Source organism: Euprymna scolopes, chromosome 7 (assembly GCF_053919585.1).
Source record: "Euprymna scolopes isolate OS-2025 chromosome 7, ASM5391958v1, whole genome shotgun sequence".
Classification (NCBI taxonomy): Eukaryota; Metazoa; Mollusca; class Cephalopoda; order Sepiida; family Sepiolidae; genus Euprymna; species Euprymna scolopes.
The window spans coordinates 82746484-82766321 of record NC_136488.1 but is presented as its reverse complement, the minus strand read 5'-3'; the positions used below and the strand labels follow the sequence as shown (position 1 = coordinate 82766321).

Here is a 19838-nt window from a genome sequence, read left to right as displayed (position 1 = left end):
AAAAGATTTGTCCAGATAACGTTTCATCAAAATGCTATCTAAACATCTTCCATATGTATCCAGCACCCCAAAAAAAAAAAAAAAAAAAAAAAAAAAATTGGAAAAAATTAAATCTTTTTTATAATCAATTTTTTCCGATACTTTTTTTTCTGAGTACATATGAAAGATCCTTGAAAAATACCAAAGAGAGCTATTTGTACAAATTTCATGTTGTACTGTACGACTGAAAATAAACATCATCTTGAAACAGCTGTAAACAACTTTCATATTTTTGTTTATATTTCTGTTTATATTTCTTATTTGAAATAGCATTTGAAAATAATTGTAAATCGATAATATATACATCAAATGTATTTCATTCCACGAAAAAAATAAAAACTTTCCAACTACTTTCTGAGGAATACACATTCGTCTCTGACGAGTTGTTTGATAGGCTTATGCTATTCAACGAAACATGTGTAAAACATACTTTATACAAAATATGAATAAAATATGAGTGAATTAAATAAATTTTCTAGTTTTGGAATGTTGATTAAATGATACATCATACGCATGCACGCACGCGCACACACACGTGTGTGCGTGCGCATGTTAGATCTATAAAGGACAGTGTTTTTGGTAGAAGATTCTGAGTAACAGAGCTCAATGTAATGCAGAGCAAGAATAAAGTTAAAAAATACAAAACTCAAAACTAACATTTTTAAGCCATACATATTTTTCATTTCATCACAGAATGGGTTCTTCAGGTACTTTTTGATTACTTATTTGTTTAGTGATGAGCCATCGTAAAATATCTAAATTCCGTTCCAAGGTAAAATTGTAAATTATAGTGCATAAAAATGCTGGTTTGAGTTCTTTTATAAATTCACATCATATAATAATTATGGAAACAATATGCCAATTTGATAGAATAAAATAAAAAATAAAAATTAAATAAATATTCATCAACGTCTACTTTTCATTTCAAGACTTCCTCAGTATGATTGGTTTGAAGAATAAAAATTTATCATTCTAGGAAGTTTTGAAATCAAGAAAAAACATTGATGAATAGAATTTTGGTTTTTAATTTTCCACACACACAGTTCTATATCACTAAATACCGAGCTATCAGGTTTTGCAAGTTTATTATTGATATTTGCAATTAACAAAGTTTTCTAATTGATTTAAATTTGAAACTGGGCATTTATTAGAACAATCAACAATAAAAAAAAAAATACAACAAATAAATGTTACCAAAGGTAAGCTAAGTTACTCTTCTATCTACTTAGATAAGTTTAAAATAAAAAAAAAACTTATTTTAAAGTGTTTTTTTTTTTAAACAAAAGTAGTGCAAAGTCTGTAGAGTTAGAACAGAAGAAAAAAAAATGGTGCTATCCTTACAAGCAGTTTGGAGCCTCAATAATTACTCAATTAAAACTACTGATAGGACGTTACATTTTCACATCATTGGTGACATTTATTGGATGTGTTTCTACTAGTATTTTGTTTAATTTTCAATTTATTATTGAGGTTCCAAACTGGCTGTAAGGACAGAGCCATTTACATTATATTTTTAAATAAAAAAAATTATAACACAAACTTATTCAGGTAGAAGAGTAACTTAGCGTGTCTTTGGTTATATTTATTTGGTTGTATATTTATTTGTTCACCACTTTTTTGTTTTGTAGGCTATTCTAATAAATGCCCTTGAAATTATATATATATTATATATATATATACACATATATATATATTATATATATATATATATATAATATATATATATATAAATAAAACATTCTCTAATAATGATTAAAATCATAAATGGTGGCCATTGTTCAGCAATTGGTCATAAAAGAAAACAAAAATGGCTGACGTTAACATAAGAAACAATGTCAATAAGAAAGCACGAATGTAATCCAAATAGATGGATTACTAACATTTGTCATAAAAAAAAACTCACTATGTCCAGCCACCGAATAGCTTTTCTTGTCGCGATATGGTTTTCCGATGAAAATAGCCTGCAGAAATATGGAAATCTGAGATCTACAGTGAAAGTAGGTGCACACAGATGGATTCTTATCAGACCTGATGAGCGAGAGAGGAGGGCGAGAAAGCAACAAGCAACAAATCCAGTACTTCCCCATCTTATGTCAACATAGTTTAAGAGACAATGTAAAAACGTTTGAAGAGTTAAAACAATATTGATAATTATATCTTTCAAGTGAACGAATGGCAAGAGTTTTTAATTTATCAAACCTATATTATCATCGAAAACGCGAATGTTATTCACATCAGTAATACAGGTTTTTTTGAAACAGCAGAAACCTAAACAGTCAAATTTGCATAACTATTTTCCAAATAGTTTATAATAAATTAATGTTTAGTGTTATTTATTTGTAATTTTATTATCCTATTTCCCCTATATATATGCAATAGTTTTATTTAATTTAACAATTACAGTAATTAAGAGAAAAACATCAAAATCTTTCGTAAAATATGTTCATTAATTTTCAATATTATGAACAAGTGCCCACTTTTTTTTTTTCAAAAGAACATACACCTTATTGATTAAAAGGTTTGTGTACACTGTTAGTAACAGAATTATTACTATTAGGAGAAAGCAATATTCTGTACAAGTCAATAGATAATCGAAGCAAAAGCTTTTAAGCAATGCTCACGCATTAATATTGTTGTAAATAGGAAATGAATTGCAAAAAGGAAAGGGAAGGGAAGTCAAAAGCATTCAGAGAAAGGGGATCATTTACAATGCAACAAGAAAAACAATGGTGGCAAGTTTTATTTAAAAAACATAACATAAGGAATAACATTTACTATTTGGTAAAGTAAGAAAGATCCACTAAATCATGGTCGCCGCTTAAAAACTTAACTGCAAAACAGTGCCAATCCAAAAATGTCCTCAATTATATTTTAAACCAGATTTTATTATTTAGCAAATAATTTTTCTTAAAGATTAATTAACGTGACAATTCCTATTTCAGTCTTGTAAATTCTTTCAAATTGAAAAGAAAACAGACTTGAGTCAGATTATTTTTTGTTCTTTTTGCACAAGTAGTAGCAGTCCTTTTCTTTTTTTCTCCAACCAACAACAAAATTGCCCGCGAACAAGGTAGCATCCGAAAACCAAAAGATGTCTGTCAAGCAAAAAAGTTTTATTTCGCCACTTTTTGCCACTCCAACAGCGTCTATATTTGCATAATTATTATTTTATTTAACAATGTATGCTATCACTTTCTTACAGCAGGCACATGCCAACCGTGACCGTTTATTTCTATGTCTTACCACATTTTCAATAATTTGTTTAGTAACGAATAAATCAAACATTTTATACAAATTGGAATTTTTTTTTTTTTTAAATTCTGAAAATATTTTTTAACAAAAACTTTTTTTATAATTGAATTTTTGTTTTATTTTGGAAATACTTTTTTTTTTTAATAGTTTAATTACTAACTAAATATAACTATATTAAAAAGTAACAAATTACTAATAGATAATAGATTCAACCTTTTTTTTTTGAATAAAGATGATAAAAATAAAACTTCCATCAAATCTATGTGACCTAAAATAATTGGGAAGCCTTTTTTTTTTTTTTTACCAACACCGGTTCAAAACTTCCAACTTCAGACAAGACAGCCATGATGAAATGGATACTTTCTATTTTACCAACTATTTATGTTAAATTACTAAAATGAAAAATGTTGCACACAAATTACATACTCTTTATATTTTAAAATAAATGAATCTTAGATTAGTAGTATTTTATCAAGATACCCACAAGCATTTATTTATAAGAATACATTAACCAGTTTGTCATTTTTTTTTTTTTTTTTTTAATTTAATATAAACTGTTTAAGATGGACAACTATGTTTTCATAGAATAGAGACTAATTTGTATTTTAGAATTTTTAAGATGAGAATTTATATTATTTGGACTACTGTTCTCATTCTAAACGTTATTCTTGCAATGTTTTGGATGATGTAACTTCCTCAGGTGTTTCTTCTCAAACTCTAGAATCTGTACGAAAATTTGAAAGAAGCCCTGTATTTAATCCATAGGTTTCATTTCATCAAATTATGACCAGAAAAAAAAATAATCTTAATTCATAATTGTATTTTAGTATTGCCTGCACTGAGGATTGAACTTTCAACCTTCAGAAGACTATCACTCAGCACTTATATACATTATGCCACAGATCCTTGTGGACATTCTTTTGAAAGTTGAAGGTTCAATTCTCAGTGCCGATGATACGAAGATAAAATTACAAATTACTAAAGATTCCTACCTGGTCATGGCTGATGGAACAAGAACCAATTATCTCCATAGATTAAATGAAGAGTTATATTTGAAATTCCAGACAGATTCCCTCGCATTTGAAAAGATCCACCTGAAGAAGGTCGGAGGTTACATCAGCCAAGACATTGTGGGAATAACATCAAAGATGAGAAAAATAGTCTGAATAATCCGAATATTACAAATTAATTCTCATCTCGAAAATTTCCAAACCGAATTTCATTTTGGTTGTCATTTTTGCATTTAAGCCAACATAACCACCTTTTTTTTTTTTTTTTTTGATGTTGTTGAACGTAGACAGATTTTCAAACTGAACCCTTTATTTAATTCACAGGGTTAGATTATTCTTGCTCCATCAGCCATGACCAGGTAGACATCTTTAGTAATTTTTATTTTATTCTTAGTATTGGCTGCATTGACGATTGAACCGTCAACCGCAAAACGACTGCCACTTAGAAATGATTGCAGTTTAACACTCTTATCTGTTGTGTTCTAGGTCCATATTGATTTCAGAGTTCAAGATGCACCCAAATAAAGTCAGAGAAAGTAAATATCTAGTCATAGTGGACCAGCACAGCAATTTTTTTGACATGCATCTCTCTGCAACTACAAACTGCTGCCACCATGTTAAGTAGGTAAACATTATTATGGAGTGAAAATGATGCAGAGCTAGGGAAAAATTGACTATCTTTATTGACTCTTCATACAAGAAGTGTGCTTCTTCCTATGAGGAGAGTTACACAGACAAGAGAACATAATAGGGAAGGGGACAGTATTGTTGTGCATTGCTTATACATGTAGCCATTACATCAGCCAAAACATTATGAGAATAACATACAGGATGAAAATAGTTGTTCGAATAATCCACATAATCTAGAGACTAATTTGTCGGAGAGTTTGAAAATTGTAAACTTTATTATAAATTCTGCCCCCCCCCCCCATTTGAATAAGAAATTACATCATTAAAAGAGCATATTTAATTAAGTTCTCTCAATACCCTAACCTGAATTCTGTTGACAAAATAAATAGCAAGTAGAAATGCATTTCAGGAGGATTTGTAATAAACCTCAACATGGAACATGATGCAAGGAAGATTAAAATAATGACAGTTATGAAAGGTTGGTTTCAAGAAAAACAAAACCCAAAGAAGCCGAGCGCATTATTTTCCGTTAAGAAAATGGTGGGGTTATTCAGTTAATATATTCAAGAAGAGGGAAGTGATGGTCAGAATACCTGAATGGAATAGTCAAGTTGGCAGTATGTCTAGTAGAATTTCCTGAAATTTAGATAGCATAACTTTCATGTGAAACACTTGTATAAATGTAAATATTCAATGTGAATCAATAGAAATGACTTATATGAAAATATTTTTAATAATTAAAATTAATAAATGCTCCAATCATATGAAAGGATTTCTAATTAAAAGTTTAAAATGCTCCAATCATATGAAAGGATTTCTAATTAAAAGTTTAAAATGCTCCAATCATATGAAAGGATTTCTAATTAAAAGTTTAAAATGCTCCAATCATATGAAAGGATTTCTAATTAAAAGTTTAAAATGCTCCAATCATATGAAAGGATTTCTAATTAAAAGTTTAAAATGCTCCAATCATATGAAAGGATTTCTAATTAAAAGTTTAAAATGCACCAATTATACGTAAGTAGTTTTGCTTTACAAACAGAAATTGATCTTAGCATGAAATGGGATAGCAATCAAAATTTATATTAACATTTTGAATGTTGTTAAATTCTTTTTCCATAATCAGAAAAATTATCAACATGGTATATTATATCTCCAGAGATCATCTCAACACCCAATTGCACTTCAGCTTCAGATGTTTCACCAAAAATCTTAAATCAAGCCACAATATTGCAGATTGGGTCTTATTTGTTGACAGGTAACTATATTTATCTGATAAGGCTGATGTCCTCACCAACTTTTTGTAAACACAATTTGTTTTCCTGACTTTTTCAATTCATGATTGAAAATTTATTGTTTCATTAATTTATTTCAAACTGAGCATGACAGGTACAATTACAATGTTTTTACTTTGTCAACATGAGGTTTACACTTAAAATGATTTAATCTGGCCGATCCAAACAATTTATTACAGTTATCAAATTTGTATGGCACAATCATGTTGACACCAGTTCTCGCCAGATCACTGAAGTTAAGCAATGTTGAGCCTGGCTAGTACAAGAACAGTGACCATTTGGGAAGGCTAGGCATTATACGTACATTTTGGGAAGGTTGGGCATGGGGCCAGCACCCTCACCCTGAAAAAAAAAACAAAAAAAAACTCCTCGCTGCAAAGTATCTACAAAGTTGTAGATGGCTTATGCCCCTCCATGGGCTCAAGGCTATGGATGGATGGATAGTTATCAAATTCAACCTTTGTAAACATACAGGGAGAATGGATGCATCTTATGAACGGATTTATTTTTGATCTGCTAATATTTAGGATAAAAGGGATTCATTATTTAAACAAGTGACATTATTTTCACATTTGCTAGTAAAAAAAAAAAAAAAAAAAATTCTTTTGATATCAACTAAAGGTCAAAACCCAATATTATAGAACAGTTTTCGGTGTAGATCTATATTTCCCTGCCTGATGAAAAGACGAAAATCATTGTGATGTACGTAAAGCTGACTGAAAGAAAATATTGTATTCCAAAAATTATATAAATTGATAAGTTATTTTTATAAAGGAAATCATTTTTTTAAGAAAAATTGAGTTTTTCCAATGGCCCCTCCCCCCCTTTAAATTGATCATGTAGTTTTAATAATAATAAAAAAAAAAAAAAAATACTATCTCTTGTCATTTTCCAAGTAGTTTGAGAGACGAGATTTTAGAAAGCTTTTCTTACCATAAAGAGGAGGACATTGAAAAAGAACTCAAATTCATCACTGGTTAATTTCTTTAAATAGCTCTTCAGAAATAAAGTTTAAAATCAGTCTTATACCTCGTCGTAATGCTTATGGATTCCCATTAATCGTTTGAAAATGATTTTCATTATGAAATAAAATTTCTTTATCAATTTATGTGTTTTTTTAGTACAGAAAATTTTCTTTCTGTAACATGTACATCCATTAAAAGATTCATTTTTTATTCTTTCATAGATAAAAAAAATTTGCAGATTAATCTATATGGTTTACATACCTGTGACAAAAATTGACCAAGCAGTTTTTTTAAATAAGGGAATCAAAGTATATGAGTATTTAAGTGACTGTTTTGCCTACCATTTTGAAAACAAAGGGCGATAAAAAGGTAAAGGCTCCTTCAGTCTTTGACAGATTATGGATGCTTACGAAAGGGTGCCTGCGCATGAAATTTTTTTTTGTGGCAAGAGGTGAACAATCTCCGACCACACCTCTCTTGAGTTGACATTGTTAAATACCAGTGGCAAGTGGAGTGGAGTGAAGTGTGTGTGTGTGTGTGTGTGTGTGTGTTCAGGACGTCTGGATTGGTTGGTTGTTTTTGTTTTACGGCATATGAACCCTTTTCAGGTTATTTAATGCCGAATCCAGTGATTTTGAAGAAAAGTTTTTAATAGAATGTTTTTTTTTTCAAGTCAGTTTTTATTTAACCCATACTTGGGACCCTAACAGGTACTACCACTCCGGGTCAGAGTGGACCTGGGAGCAATGGCAATTAAAGGGTGGCTCCACACTCCCCAAAACCTGCAAGCTGGGGCCTCACCATCGGATATAGTTTAAGGTCATATCCAGGACGTCTGGAAACAAATGCAGAGATAAGCAGAGAGCACATACAGCACCTAGAATTCCCAAATAGTTACCCATCTAGTACTAACCAGGCTCAACGTTGCTTAACTTCAGTGATCTGATAAGAACCAGTGTGTCAATGTGATTATGTAGCACTAAAATAAAGTGATAACTCAACAGTAATTAAAACCTGCAAGATTTGTTGTAATGCCTATGAATTCCCATTAATCATTTAAAAATTATTTTCTTTACAAAAATAAATCTACTTGACAAATTTATGTGATTAAAAATTTTTTTTTTTTTTATATTTGTTTCATCATGGGTACATAGATAAGATCTATTTTTGTTTTTTTAATTTGGAAAACGCACGAAGTCAAATGTTGTAGCCTACTTCAGTGTAAACATTTAAATATATATTCAATTGCTCCATGTTGATAATTGTACACAATACTTGAATTTAACCATTTTAAAACTAACAGATTAATCAGTACTTCTTATATGGTATTAGTCACTAGTGAAAAATCGCATTTGCACAGGTGAAAATCATAGTTTCAAATAGATTAACAGGAAAAATCTTTGATATATTTACATATCAAGCAAAAATAGGTATCTACATTAAAAATTAGGAAAAATTATCAATTAGAACTTTAAAAATAAAAAGTTTCATCATATTTTGCCGAACCGCCATTGATAAGAGCAGAAATCACATAATGCAGGGGGAGATAAGTCAGTAAGTCATTAAAGCAAGAATGAATGGTGAATCAGAAGAAAATATGAAAACTGATTTTTTATTTTTTTATAGAAATCGCTCTAGACAAGGTATTATTTGTTTGTTTGTTTGTTTTTGTTTTATGGCATATCAACCCTTTTCAGGTTATTTAATGCTGAATCCAGTGATTTTGAAGAACAATTTTTTAATAGAATATATTTGTTTCTTTTTCAAGTTGGTTTCTATTTAACCAATAGTTGGGACCCTAACAGGTATTACCACTCCGGGTCAGAGTGGACCTGGGAGCAATAGCAATTAAAGGATGGCTCCACACTCCCCAAAGCCTCAAGTTGGGGCCTCACCATCGGTGATAGTTTAAGGTCATATCCAGGATCTCAGACAAGGCATGAAGACACTTGATGTGAGAAGTTAAAAAAAAAAAAAAAAAAAAAAAAAACACTTCAAGGTCAAAAACCAGACAAGTGTTAAATGGCCAGATTCCAACTCTGAAAACAGCAATTCTTCCCCTTCTGTCAAAAACATCACTAATAGAATGTGACAAACTAAAAATAAGGAAAGTGAGAATTATGCAGTTGCTGAAAGTAAACTTGAGATCCACTTTCTACTCTCTAAAATTAAATTTCTATTCAGTAATTTTTCCTAATTTTTGTTGAAGATACTTACGAGTATTTCTGCATGATACATAAAATCAAAGAGTTTTTTTTTTCTTGGAATGTGATTAATAATATATAAGCACCGAATTTTTAATTAATCACATTTTTTTTTCTCATTCTATGGCCAAAATATTTTTTGGAACTGAATATGTGAGGATGTGAATATTTACAAAATGGATCACATTTTACCGCTTTCAGTTTGTCCTTACAAGTGAAACATTTCTTTTCCCTTGATGAAATATTGTTGGAGCACGTTTTACAATAGACAACAGAATGAAAAGTGATCAAAAAAATTATATATATAAATCACACATAATAAATGTTACCAAAGGCAAGATAAGTTAGTATTCTATCTACCTGGATAAGTTTTTGGTATTTTAACTGATTTTAAATTGTTGAAGTTTGAAATGCAATCAACACTGAGTGTTTAAGTTAAAACGAAAGCATGAGATCATCAACTTCGGAATTCTGATAATCACTCAAAACTCTAAAATAAATGAATATCACTGAAATTTATTGGGTGGATTTCTATCACTATTATTAGATTGAGCGATTCTCCAAAAAGGTGGCAATTTCATGTCACCATTTTTGTTTTAACTTAAGTGCTCAGCACTACTTGTGTTTCAAGCTTAAATGCTTTAAAATAAGTTAAAACATCCAATACTTATCTTACTAGGTAAAAGAGTAACTTATCTTGCCTTTAGTAACATTTATTTATTATATATTTGAATTTTTACCACTTTTGCATTCCATTGTCTATTGCAAAACATGCCTGTTTGTTGTAACTGCAATCAGTAAACTTTTGGTCAGCCGAATGTTATTTGCTTCAATGAAACTGACTGCAACATATCACTTTTACCCTTCCTAATATTTTAGATCAGTGTGTTGTCATTTCTTTTGACAACCTTCAGTAAAGGTTGAGACCAGTTCAATTAAGATATCATTTTACTATAATAACCCTTTCTGAAACTTTAAGAATATTTTTCTGAATTTTCTATTGATAATTTGAAAGTGTGGCATCTATTAATACATTAAAATGTCCAGATTAACCTCAATATAAAAAAAAAATTGCATGAAAATTATATACTTAACTATTAAGTCAAAACATAAAATCTACAAAAATTCGTTCAGTATTTTTATTAAAAAAAAAAAAAAAAAAAAAAAAAAAAAAATTAAATCACTGTGTCAATTTAGAAATCCATTCTTAAAATAAAGATCTTTGTTAACTTTCCCCTTGCTTGAATTGAGACCCAGTACAGTAGCCACTTTTGACATCTTTCAAAAATTTAGTACTGTATGATTTTTGGGATCTCAAAGTTGGAGCTATATCCCTTGTTTATTGTGATTAAATTCTTGGGGAGGATATAGGGTAAGTTAATTGAAAGAAGATGCTTATTTAATCTTAAGCATCTTCTTTCAATTAACTTACCCTATATTACAGTTTTGTGAAAAAGGCTTATACCTGATTTTGAGAATCATAATTTTTGTGAGCCCTAGTATAAACTATTTGTGATAATTTATATTTTACAAGCAATAAAAACTTTTTGCCTATTATTTAGATTCTGATAAAAATTTACTGCAAAGACAAACTCAAGGGAATTACCAACATTTAAACAAATGCAACTGATCCAAATTGTTTTGAATTTAATTTATTAAAAAAAAAAATGTCCATGTACTCACTTTCTTCTGAATAATCACTACTACATTCTCGCGTTCCTTTACATTTGCGTAACTTTTCCAATTTTGAGTGCAATTGTTGCAAAACACCATAATTCACTTGGTGGATGCTGTTTTTTAGCTGAAATTTGAAAATATTTACTTTTTAAAATTTAAATCACTTTTTCATACAATAACAATAATACCATCTAATTGTATGGATATATACATCAGATGTAATAAATTTTTGATGGTTAAATCAATGGTAATGTGAAACTTAAAACAAAATGCATTATTTGAATTATTCGGATTACTGTTCTCATCTTGAGCAGTGTTATTCATACAAGACTTCAGCTGACGTAGCCGGACCTTCAAGTATATCATGTCAAATTTAGGAATCTTTCTGTCAAAGAAGGTTGGAGATTATATCAGCCAAAACACTGAAAATAACACTAAAAATGAAAACACTAGCTTGAATAATATCAATCCTCATATAAAAAAATTCAGAAACAGAAAATGAAATGTACTACAAACTCACAAAATCAGTATTTGTGATTTTTGAAAGCTTAATAAAATAAATATATCGTGGTTACAACATTCATCCTAGGTCGGCTCTTTCCAAGAAGTTCACCACACCTTGAACACTGGCTGACCAGGCACGGTGATTCAACGCTGTTTCTATTATTAGCGCAAGCTATTCATGGTTCTAGTGATTAACCAGAATCCGTTCAGCATTCTGCTTCATTGTCGCGAGCCGGATTTTGAGTTGACCAATGCAGCATTTCTTCCAGCCTGGTGGTAGAACTGGATCGATGACTTCACAGATGGAGAACATGGTCAAACCAACAAAGGAGTGATTTTTTGAAGGGAGTGGATTCTGCAGCAAGTAGTAATTGTACTAATGGGAACAAATTGTTGCCAGCTGATACAGAGGAAGCAGCGCAGACAATAATGGTTGAATACCTCTAGTTTGCATAGGTCACTTGCCTGCACAGACCAAATCTTGCACCCATAAAGAAGAATGGTGTGGATGAGGGCCTGGTAGATTCTGACTTTGATGTTCAGCCTTATTTCTTCTGATATTTGAAAGTTTAAAAGAAAAAAAAATGTATTTAAATAAGTAACTGGTAAACAAAATGTAACATTTTGTATTATTCGGACTTCTATTCTCATCTTGGTTATTTTTACAATGTTTCAGCTGATGTAACCTTTTATAGGTAGCAACTTATGACTACAGGTGCATTATACATTGTTGTTCAGGTGTAATACCAAACCCAGTCTACCCTAGTATTCTACTCACTGTATGGCGCTAACATCTGCAACAAATTATGGTAACTTTTAAAATATTAGTGTACACCAAGACTTACAAAAATGATCATGTAGGATTTCAATAAAAAATAAAATTTAGTGATTTTACACAGTTGACGCCAAGGGGAGGCAATCGGTGAATTTCCAGTCATTAACCAAGATGAAAATCTGATAATGGCAATCTTTAAACTATGATGCATAGTTGGTTTATTTTACAGCATATCAACACTTTTCAGGCTATTTAAATGTTCAAGCTAGTAATATTGGAGAAAGTTAATGCTTCAAGTTCTTTATATCTTCAAATATTTATCCATGGTGTTTTCTTTGGCTGTTTTATGGTATATCAACCCTTTTTGTGTTATTTAATGCCAAATCCAGTAATTTTGGTAAAAGTTTTTATTTCTCAATTTTTTTTTATATCTTCAAATATTTATTCATTATGTTTGGTTTAATTGCTTTGTAGAAGAAAACGAGTCATAAAATACGCTTAAATATATTTTAATTAATGCAGATTTTGTATTTATTATTAGAGCCAATTCTGTATTGAATATTATATTGTACCTAATATATAGTAGTGATTTCGAAAGTTTAAAAAAAAAAAAAAGGACTTGTGTCATCAGCTAGAATCGAAACAAAAACATTTAGTGCTCCAGCCAGGTTTCCTACAAATGTAGCTATTGAGAGATAGGTAAGAAAGACTAGAAGAAATTAATTGAATTTGGCCATGCACAGAAAGTAGTAAAAATGTCGGCAAATTGAAATGAACAGTTTACATCTCAACTTGCCAATCTACGTCTATGCATCATTCATCCATCCGAACAAAGACTTTACTCGTTATAAAACATTTTTTGTGCATGATTACTATTTCCTGTTAATTTCATTATCATGTGACCAATAGTTTAAGTGTCTATCTAATAAATATTTACATACACACACACACGCATACATCCGTTTTATCTATATAGCTTTTCTGACATTTTTGGTGTACGGTATAATTTTTCTATACCAAGTACTTGATAAAGTTGTACGAGATTTTATTTTTAACTGTCAGATTTTACAGGTGACATTTATGTAAAAGTAATGAAACTCCTACTGAGTAAATAACAATAATGGTCATGAGGATACCTGATGTGGGTCTTCCAGCAAGTTGTAGTAGCTGATGAAACCGGTAACAAATTCGCAATACAAAAAATTGTGTGTCTCGTTGACAGTTCGGATACACCAATATGTGTTGTTGTTGGCATTGGAACAGAAACAAAATGGCCCATCTGAAAGTAGAAGAAAGAATTTGTAAACAATTCAGTGCAGTGCATTCCCATTTGAAAGCAAATAAGATCAGAAATTAATACCATCTTTATTCTTCTTATGAAAATCAATTGATAAAATAGTGCCTGGTAACTTCAGACCAAGTTACTTTTTTTTTTTTTTTTAGATTACACCATTTACAAAAATATCACGTGACCTAAATTTCCTCAATATCAAAAATTTGTAACTGCTCAAATACACTATTACTAATGATGGTGTTAGAAAAGATTCACTGAAATAAAACTGTAGGAATTAATTGTAAGTTAGCAGAACCTGTGGAAATTCCATGGTAGTTGAAAATTTTTAAAACAAATAAAATTAAAAAATAAAATAAATGATGACAAATTTAAAACAATTTCTTTTTTATTTAACCTTTCAAAGCTAAAAAGGATTGATTTTTAAAATTTAGATTTTTTCAATGAAAATTCAACACAACATTTGTTTTTCTAAATAATTTTTTTATATAAATTATAAAGGAACAGATGCCAATTCACTTGCACATTTTTTTAAATTTAAAAAAAGAAACTATAAATAAATAATAATAAAAAAAACCCAGTCTCCTCTCAATATGACTATTTTAAATTATAAAATAAAATAGCCAATTTAAAACCGTAAACAGACAACCACGACTTGTTTTTTTTCTTTCTTTTTTGGAGAGGAAATGGCTTTAATGATTTTTAGCTTATAAAGGGAGGTAATTCGTTTCTCATTAATTAATGTTTGCGATGATAATTTTTTTTGTTACGTACGGACAAGGAAATTAATATTTAAATACACTTGGAGGCAAAAAAAAAAAAATAAAATAAAAAGGCTTTTACATTAAATACCATACTTTATATATGCAGTATTTTACATTTTACAACCATAAGGCTAGTTTTGTGTATCTGAAAAACTAGATAACTAAAATAAGAGGATTTGACAAGTAACACCGGATTTTAGACACATGAAGGAAATAAAGACAAATGTAACTGAAAAAGTTTAAATAGGAAAATAGAAAATGTGTTTTTTAGTGGTTTCATATTAGGCGTAAAAATTTCTAGGTTTGTATCTGCACTCTCAGTCTTCATTAAAACATGCATCTAAGATAAGGAAAACTGATATAAAAAAAAACAAGGCCTTTGGTCTGCTCTGTGCCATTCATTACACTGCCTGAGATTAGCAGTTGTTTCAAAAGGTGTGGATGGTTCGACACAATCCGGCACCACTATATAACTATATAAACAATTCATTTATGCTGATTTTGAATAAATTTTGTGAACCTCATGTTTATATGGGAGAATCCACTTTTTTTTTTTTTTTTTTATTGTATAATGGAATTTTTTAATGATTGTCCAGAATTACCCTTATATTAAAAAACAAGAATACAGAGAAATATTTCTGATGTATGTACCCATAATAGAACAAAAAGATCATATTCCAAAAATTATGTAGCTTGATCAAGTAGTTTCATTTTTATAGAACACATTTTAAACGATTTTAACAATTTTAAATGATTAAATGGGAAATCATTAGCATTACAAGGCTGATATTGCAAGTTTGAATTATTTGTCTATGTTTCTTCAAGATGGTAATGTAATACAGTCCCTTTTTGCTTACTGCTAAAATCTGATTTTCTTAGTTAAAAATCAAACTTTGATCAATTTATGTGATTTTTAAAATGACATTTTTGTTTTATCACGAGTACAGAAATCATACATTTTTTTTTTTTTTTTTTCAATATTTTTGTTTTTATTAGAGCGGGAATTCTGAACAAGAACAAATTTCTTTTAACTATTTTAAAATCTTATTATATTTAATGACATAAATCAAAATGAAAGCAAGTGAAATGAAAAACTTGTGTGAATTTTAATATTTATGTATTAAAAGCATTTCATTCAAACGAATACAAACCATCAAATATATGAAAGATAAGCTTTTTTTTTGCCACAAGTCTCCCCCCCCCCATTAAAAAAATACCTAAACTATAGAAAAATATGTATGTACCGATGACTGAAAGAAAATATTGTACACCAAAAATCAAATTGACCAAGCAGTTTTATTAATTAAAAAAATAAATAAAATAAAATATAGCTAAGCAATCAATTTCTTAATATAAATTTTGGAGGACAAAAAAAAAAATTCAAATAGTTCAACCGTTTGTAAGATTTTAGGAAGCCATAGGAATTGGAAAACTGAAATTCACTTAAAAATGTTTTCTTTATAAAAATAAAACTACTTGATCAATTTATGTGATTTTTTTTGTGTATCAAATTTTCTGTCACGGATTCGTATATTATAAAGATCTTTATTTTTGTTTTTCATGTGTGTGTGTGTGGGGGGGGGGTATGAAGAAGTGCTGCTTTTTCTATTTTTTAATACAATATTCAAGTTGAGATTTTTAATTTGAAATCAAGTTGGACAAAATCATTGAAGTAAAAACTTGTAATATTTTAGAGATTTTTGACAAATGAAATGCTATTTTTTTTTTTTTTTAAATATAAAAATTTATATAAAAGATTTTGATTTGATAATCTTCAAAATTAGCTTTCTCATTAATAACAAAGTAGTCTTTACCACGCTTGAAAAAGGTATTTTCAGAAGTGTAAGACATGTATAGCCCCCCCCCCCAAGAAAAAAAAAATTGACATCAAAACACACATGGAGAAGCTATCTTAGACAGTCTTTCATTTGCGGGTGTCTATAAACACTAAAATGTCTTTCACCAAATCTTATTTCAAAGATGTAATAAATAGTGATATTTACATGTAGCAACAAAAATAGGTTTAAGGCTCCAAAAAATTGTACTAGAGATTTCTACCCAGTGTTGGCTGACAGTGAGAACATGCTTCCCCTATGGTTTGAATGAAGAAAGTTGTTCAAAATTCTGTGTAGATTCAGGAGTTCAATTGAAACATTCCAGAGTTCAATAAAACTCACCTGAAGGTCAGTTTATAGCTAAGCAAGGGTTGCAGAATATCCTCAACTGCACTTATCCTAACCACGATATTGCTCAAGTCCAGTGGCAAGAAGAAATTCATGATTAAAAGTAATGCGGAGATGTGGAGGACTACAAAATTTAATTTTTTTTTTTGGTTAAATATTAATTTAAGTTTATTAAATAAGAAATCATTTAGAGTTAAAATTGGAGTCTAATTTTTAGATAAACACAACAGCATGTCAAATTCGTTGGCCATTTTGTTTTGATTTAGCTTATTCTCATAATGTGGACGAATTTTAAGAGTCATTTTCTCAATTTTACATGCATAATACCAACTGAATTTTAAATGGAAATGATTTCTCATTTACTAATATTTAACAAAAATAACATGAAACCATTTTTAATACCTACATGGAATTTTGGTACTTATGCCTTATTTGACTTTGGTTTGTTGTGACTTTGGCAAGGGCGCGACTGACAGTTGAGAACTGATGGAAAAAGCAGAGTAGTGATCGGAGATGCTGAGAAATTTAAATAACAATTCAAAGTGTAACCAAAATGCCACAAAAATAATAAAAACTAATTTCAATTTAATAAATGATTTTATTTATTTTTTTTTTTTTTTTTACTCTGGAGCAGTTTAAGTAAAAATAATTGAATAATTGAACCTATTTATTATTTTTATATATTTTGTTAGCCTGAAAAGTTTAAATATCTTTATTTTTTTTTTGGGGGGGGGGGTTCTTTAATGATTACTTTTTTAACAAACTTTTCAAGAACAGTTATAGAAAATGAAAAATTTCTTGCTTGGTAGTTTATATCAAAGAAAAGTTCAAATTTATTTACATTTTTTTTGTAAGAAAACTTCTAAAAAAGTAAAAATCTATTTTAGTTTCATATATTTTTTATCAAAGAAAAGTGGAAATGTTTTTTTTCCCCCTTTTGTATATACATTTAGAAAAATAATTATTTAACTTTTTTTTGGGGGGGGGGGGAATGTATTAAAGAAAAGGATATTTCCTTGAAAAAAAATTTTTTTTTTTTTTGGCTAACTGTTGGGAGGCCGTCAATACCAGAGAGGGAGAAGATGGAGTAGAGGAAGTGGAAAGAATATTGTCAACCGGGTAGTTTTCGGTACTGTGATTTATAATGGAGACAAACAGATTATTTCCAAACTTTTTTCCACATAAATTCAATTAAGTATGCATCGATAAGTTCCTAGTTAGTTTTGCATTCTCTCTTGTGTTGTTTCCCACAGCTATTGATTGCATCTGCAATCAATGCTCGACCTTTCCGCCAGTTCTAGTCAGCTGTCAGTAGTGCCTGCACCAACATTACAAAAATCCAGGTCAAATAATGTATAAGTACTGGAATTTTCATGTGTCCTCAGACAGCAATCATTATGTTTACCAGAACAAAATGCTAGAAAAAAATTCTGTATAAGCATTAGAAACAGGTTTTACACTGTTAAATATTAATAAATAAGGAATTGTTTTGATTTAAAATCCATTTAGTATGACGCATGTAACTTGAGAAAAAACACAAGTGAAATGTGTTAAAATCAAGCCAAATTCAGTTGCCATTTTATTTTGATTTAGCTTATTCACATAATGCTGACACAATTCAAGTATACTTTTCTCAAGTTTACATGCGTGATACTAAATGGATTTTAAATAAAAATAATTCCTCATTTAATAAGAAAAACACCATAAAACCATTTTAAACGTCTATACAGAAGTTTTGTTGTGTTTTTCTTTAAACATTACCATGTACAGATTCACATGCATCATAAAAGAGTGCACTTTTCAATTTACTTGTTATGAAATGATGGCAAGTTGAAGTTTAATAGTTCTGTAAGGAAAAAAATGCTTAATTACATTGAAACATGTCTAAACTCTGGCCGGATAATTAGACATGGTCAAGTGGACAAGAAAGCCATTCTTAACATGGGGGAAAGGGGCCGGCATAGATTATTAAGCTTCCCCCTACATAAATAAAAATTTCTGTGAATATTTAACTGCTGATAATAGGTAAGATTTTTTTTTTTTTTTTTTTTTTTTTGCATTATTAAGTTTTCAAATAAACGTTTCTCTGAATATATTAGCGTTAAATACTATTAAATTTTTTTTTATTATAAGCAAGATTGTCTAGTCTTTAACTTCCGGTTGCTGCTATCCATTTAGCTGGATAATTAGACATGCCCAAGTGAATAAGAAAGCCATTCTTAATAAGGGTGGGGGTTATCACATTATCTGACAGGAAGATAAGCATTTATCAAAAGGGACTATATCTTGCTTGTCACTGTAGTCTCGGAAATCAAAAACATACAATCTTGACTAAAACCAAAATTTCCCTCCAGATTCTTCTGACATAAATTTACTTTAATGTTACGCTGTAAATTAATAATCATTTTTATTGGTGACATAAATTATTTTAAAGGAATTAGTTAAGTTTTCTCAAACTACCTATTTGTGCCCTAGTTGCGTTTTAAAAATATTTAAAAGTTGTGGAAATATCGGATCTCAGGAAAGAAGTTATTTTGTTTACATTACTGACAAAACAAAAACGGCAACTTTCCACAGATCCAATATTTATAGAACTTTAAATCTTACCACTTATATTAAATAAGTAATTTAATGCAAATATGTAGGTACATCCAAAGTACACCACAAAATTACCTCCCATCCCTCCGCTATATGTAACATGGTGTAACCTTGATAAAAGTTATAACTTTAGTACCATTTAAAGAAAAAGCTTAGAATAAACTGGTTAACTATGTTCATTTCATTTTATTAGCATAATTTTGCACATAGTAATAAGGAAATAAAGTCTCATTTCTAGTTCTGAAGTGAAGAGTTCTAATAAGAGGGAGATAACTTAGAGTTAAATTTTTAAATGGAAATGTTTGTTTTTTTTAATGGTTTTATAATGATTTTCATCACTATAAGAACCAAGAATTAAATATTAATCCGACTATATCAGTTTATAATAAAAGCTTTCACATTTATTCGAAAAGATGAAAAAAAAAAAAAAAAAAAAATCTTGCATATATTGAAAATTTTTTAACTAAATTTGACTAAATTTTACAACCACAAAATAATCTTTTTTCTAAGTACCTGCCAAATTTCCAACATATCTTAAAGGATAGATCCTAATGGGAATCCGAGGTATAACACCTATGGGCTACATTTTTCTAAAAAAATAATTTAAAAAAAAAAAAAAAAAAAAAGGTAAAAAAAAAAAAAAAAAAAAAA

The 19838-nt window shown here is 29.3% G+C and overlaps 1 protein-coding gene across 12 annotated transcripts in view; it reads right to left on the bottom strand.

Annotated features, from left to right (window-relative positions):
* The window catches only part of LOC145279803 (extracellular sulfatase Sulf-1-like), a 274221-nt gene that overhangs the window by 20659 nt on the left and 233724 nt on the right, over positions 1-19838 (bottom strand). For 5 of the 12 annotated variants that reach the window (XR_013868455.1, XR_013868458.1, XR_013868457.1 and 2 more), the window contains 2 exons: positions 13488-13630; positions 11079-11196 (listed from right to left, as the gene is read on the bottom strand). Coding sequence is in view for 8 of the 12 variants with exons in the window: in XM_080131145.1 (XP_079987271.1) it covers positions 11079-11196; positions 13488-13630 (261 nt within the window). In the remaining 4 variants the exon portion in view is untranslated. Of the gene's footprint in view, positions 1-1942; positions 2001-5335; positions 5568-11078; positions 11197-13487; positions 13631-19838 lie in introns of those variants that run through there. The other 7 variants (XM_080131146.1, XM_080131148.1, XM_080131150.1 and 4 more) reach the window with 3 other exon arrangements.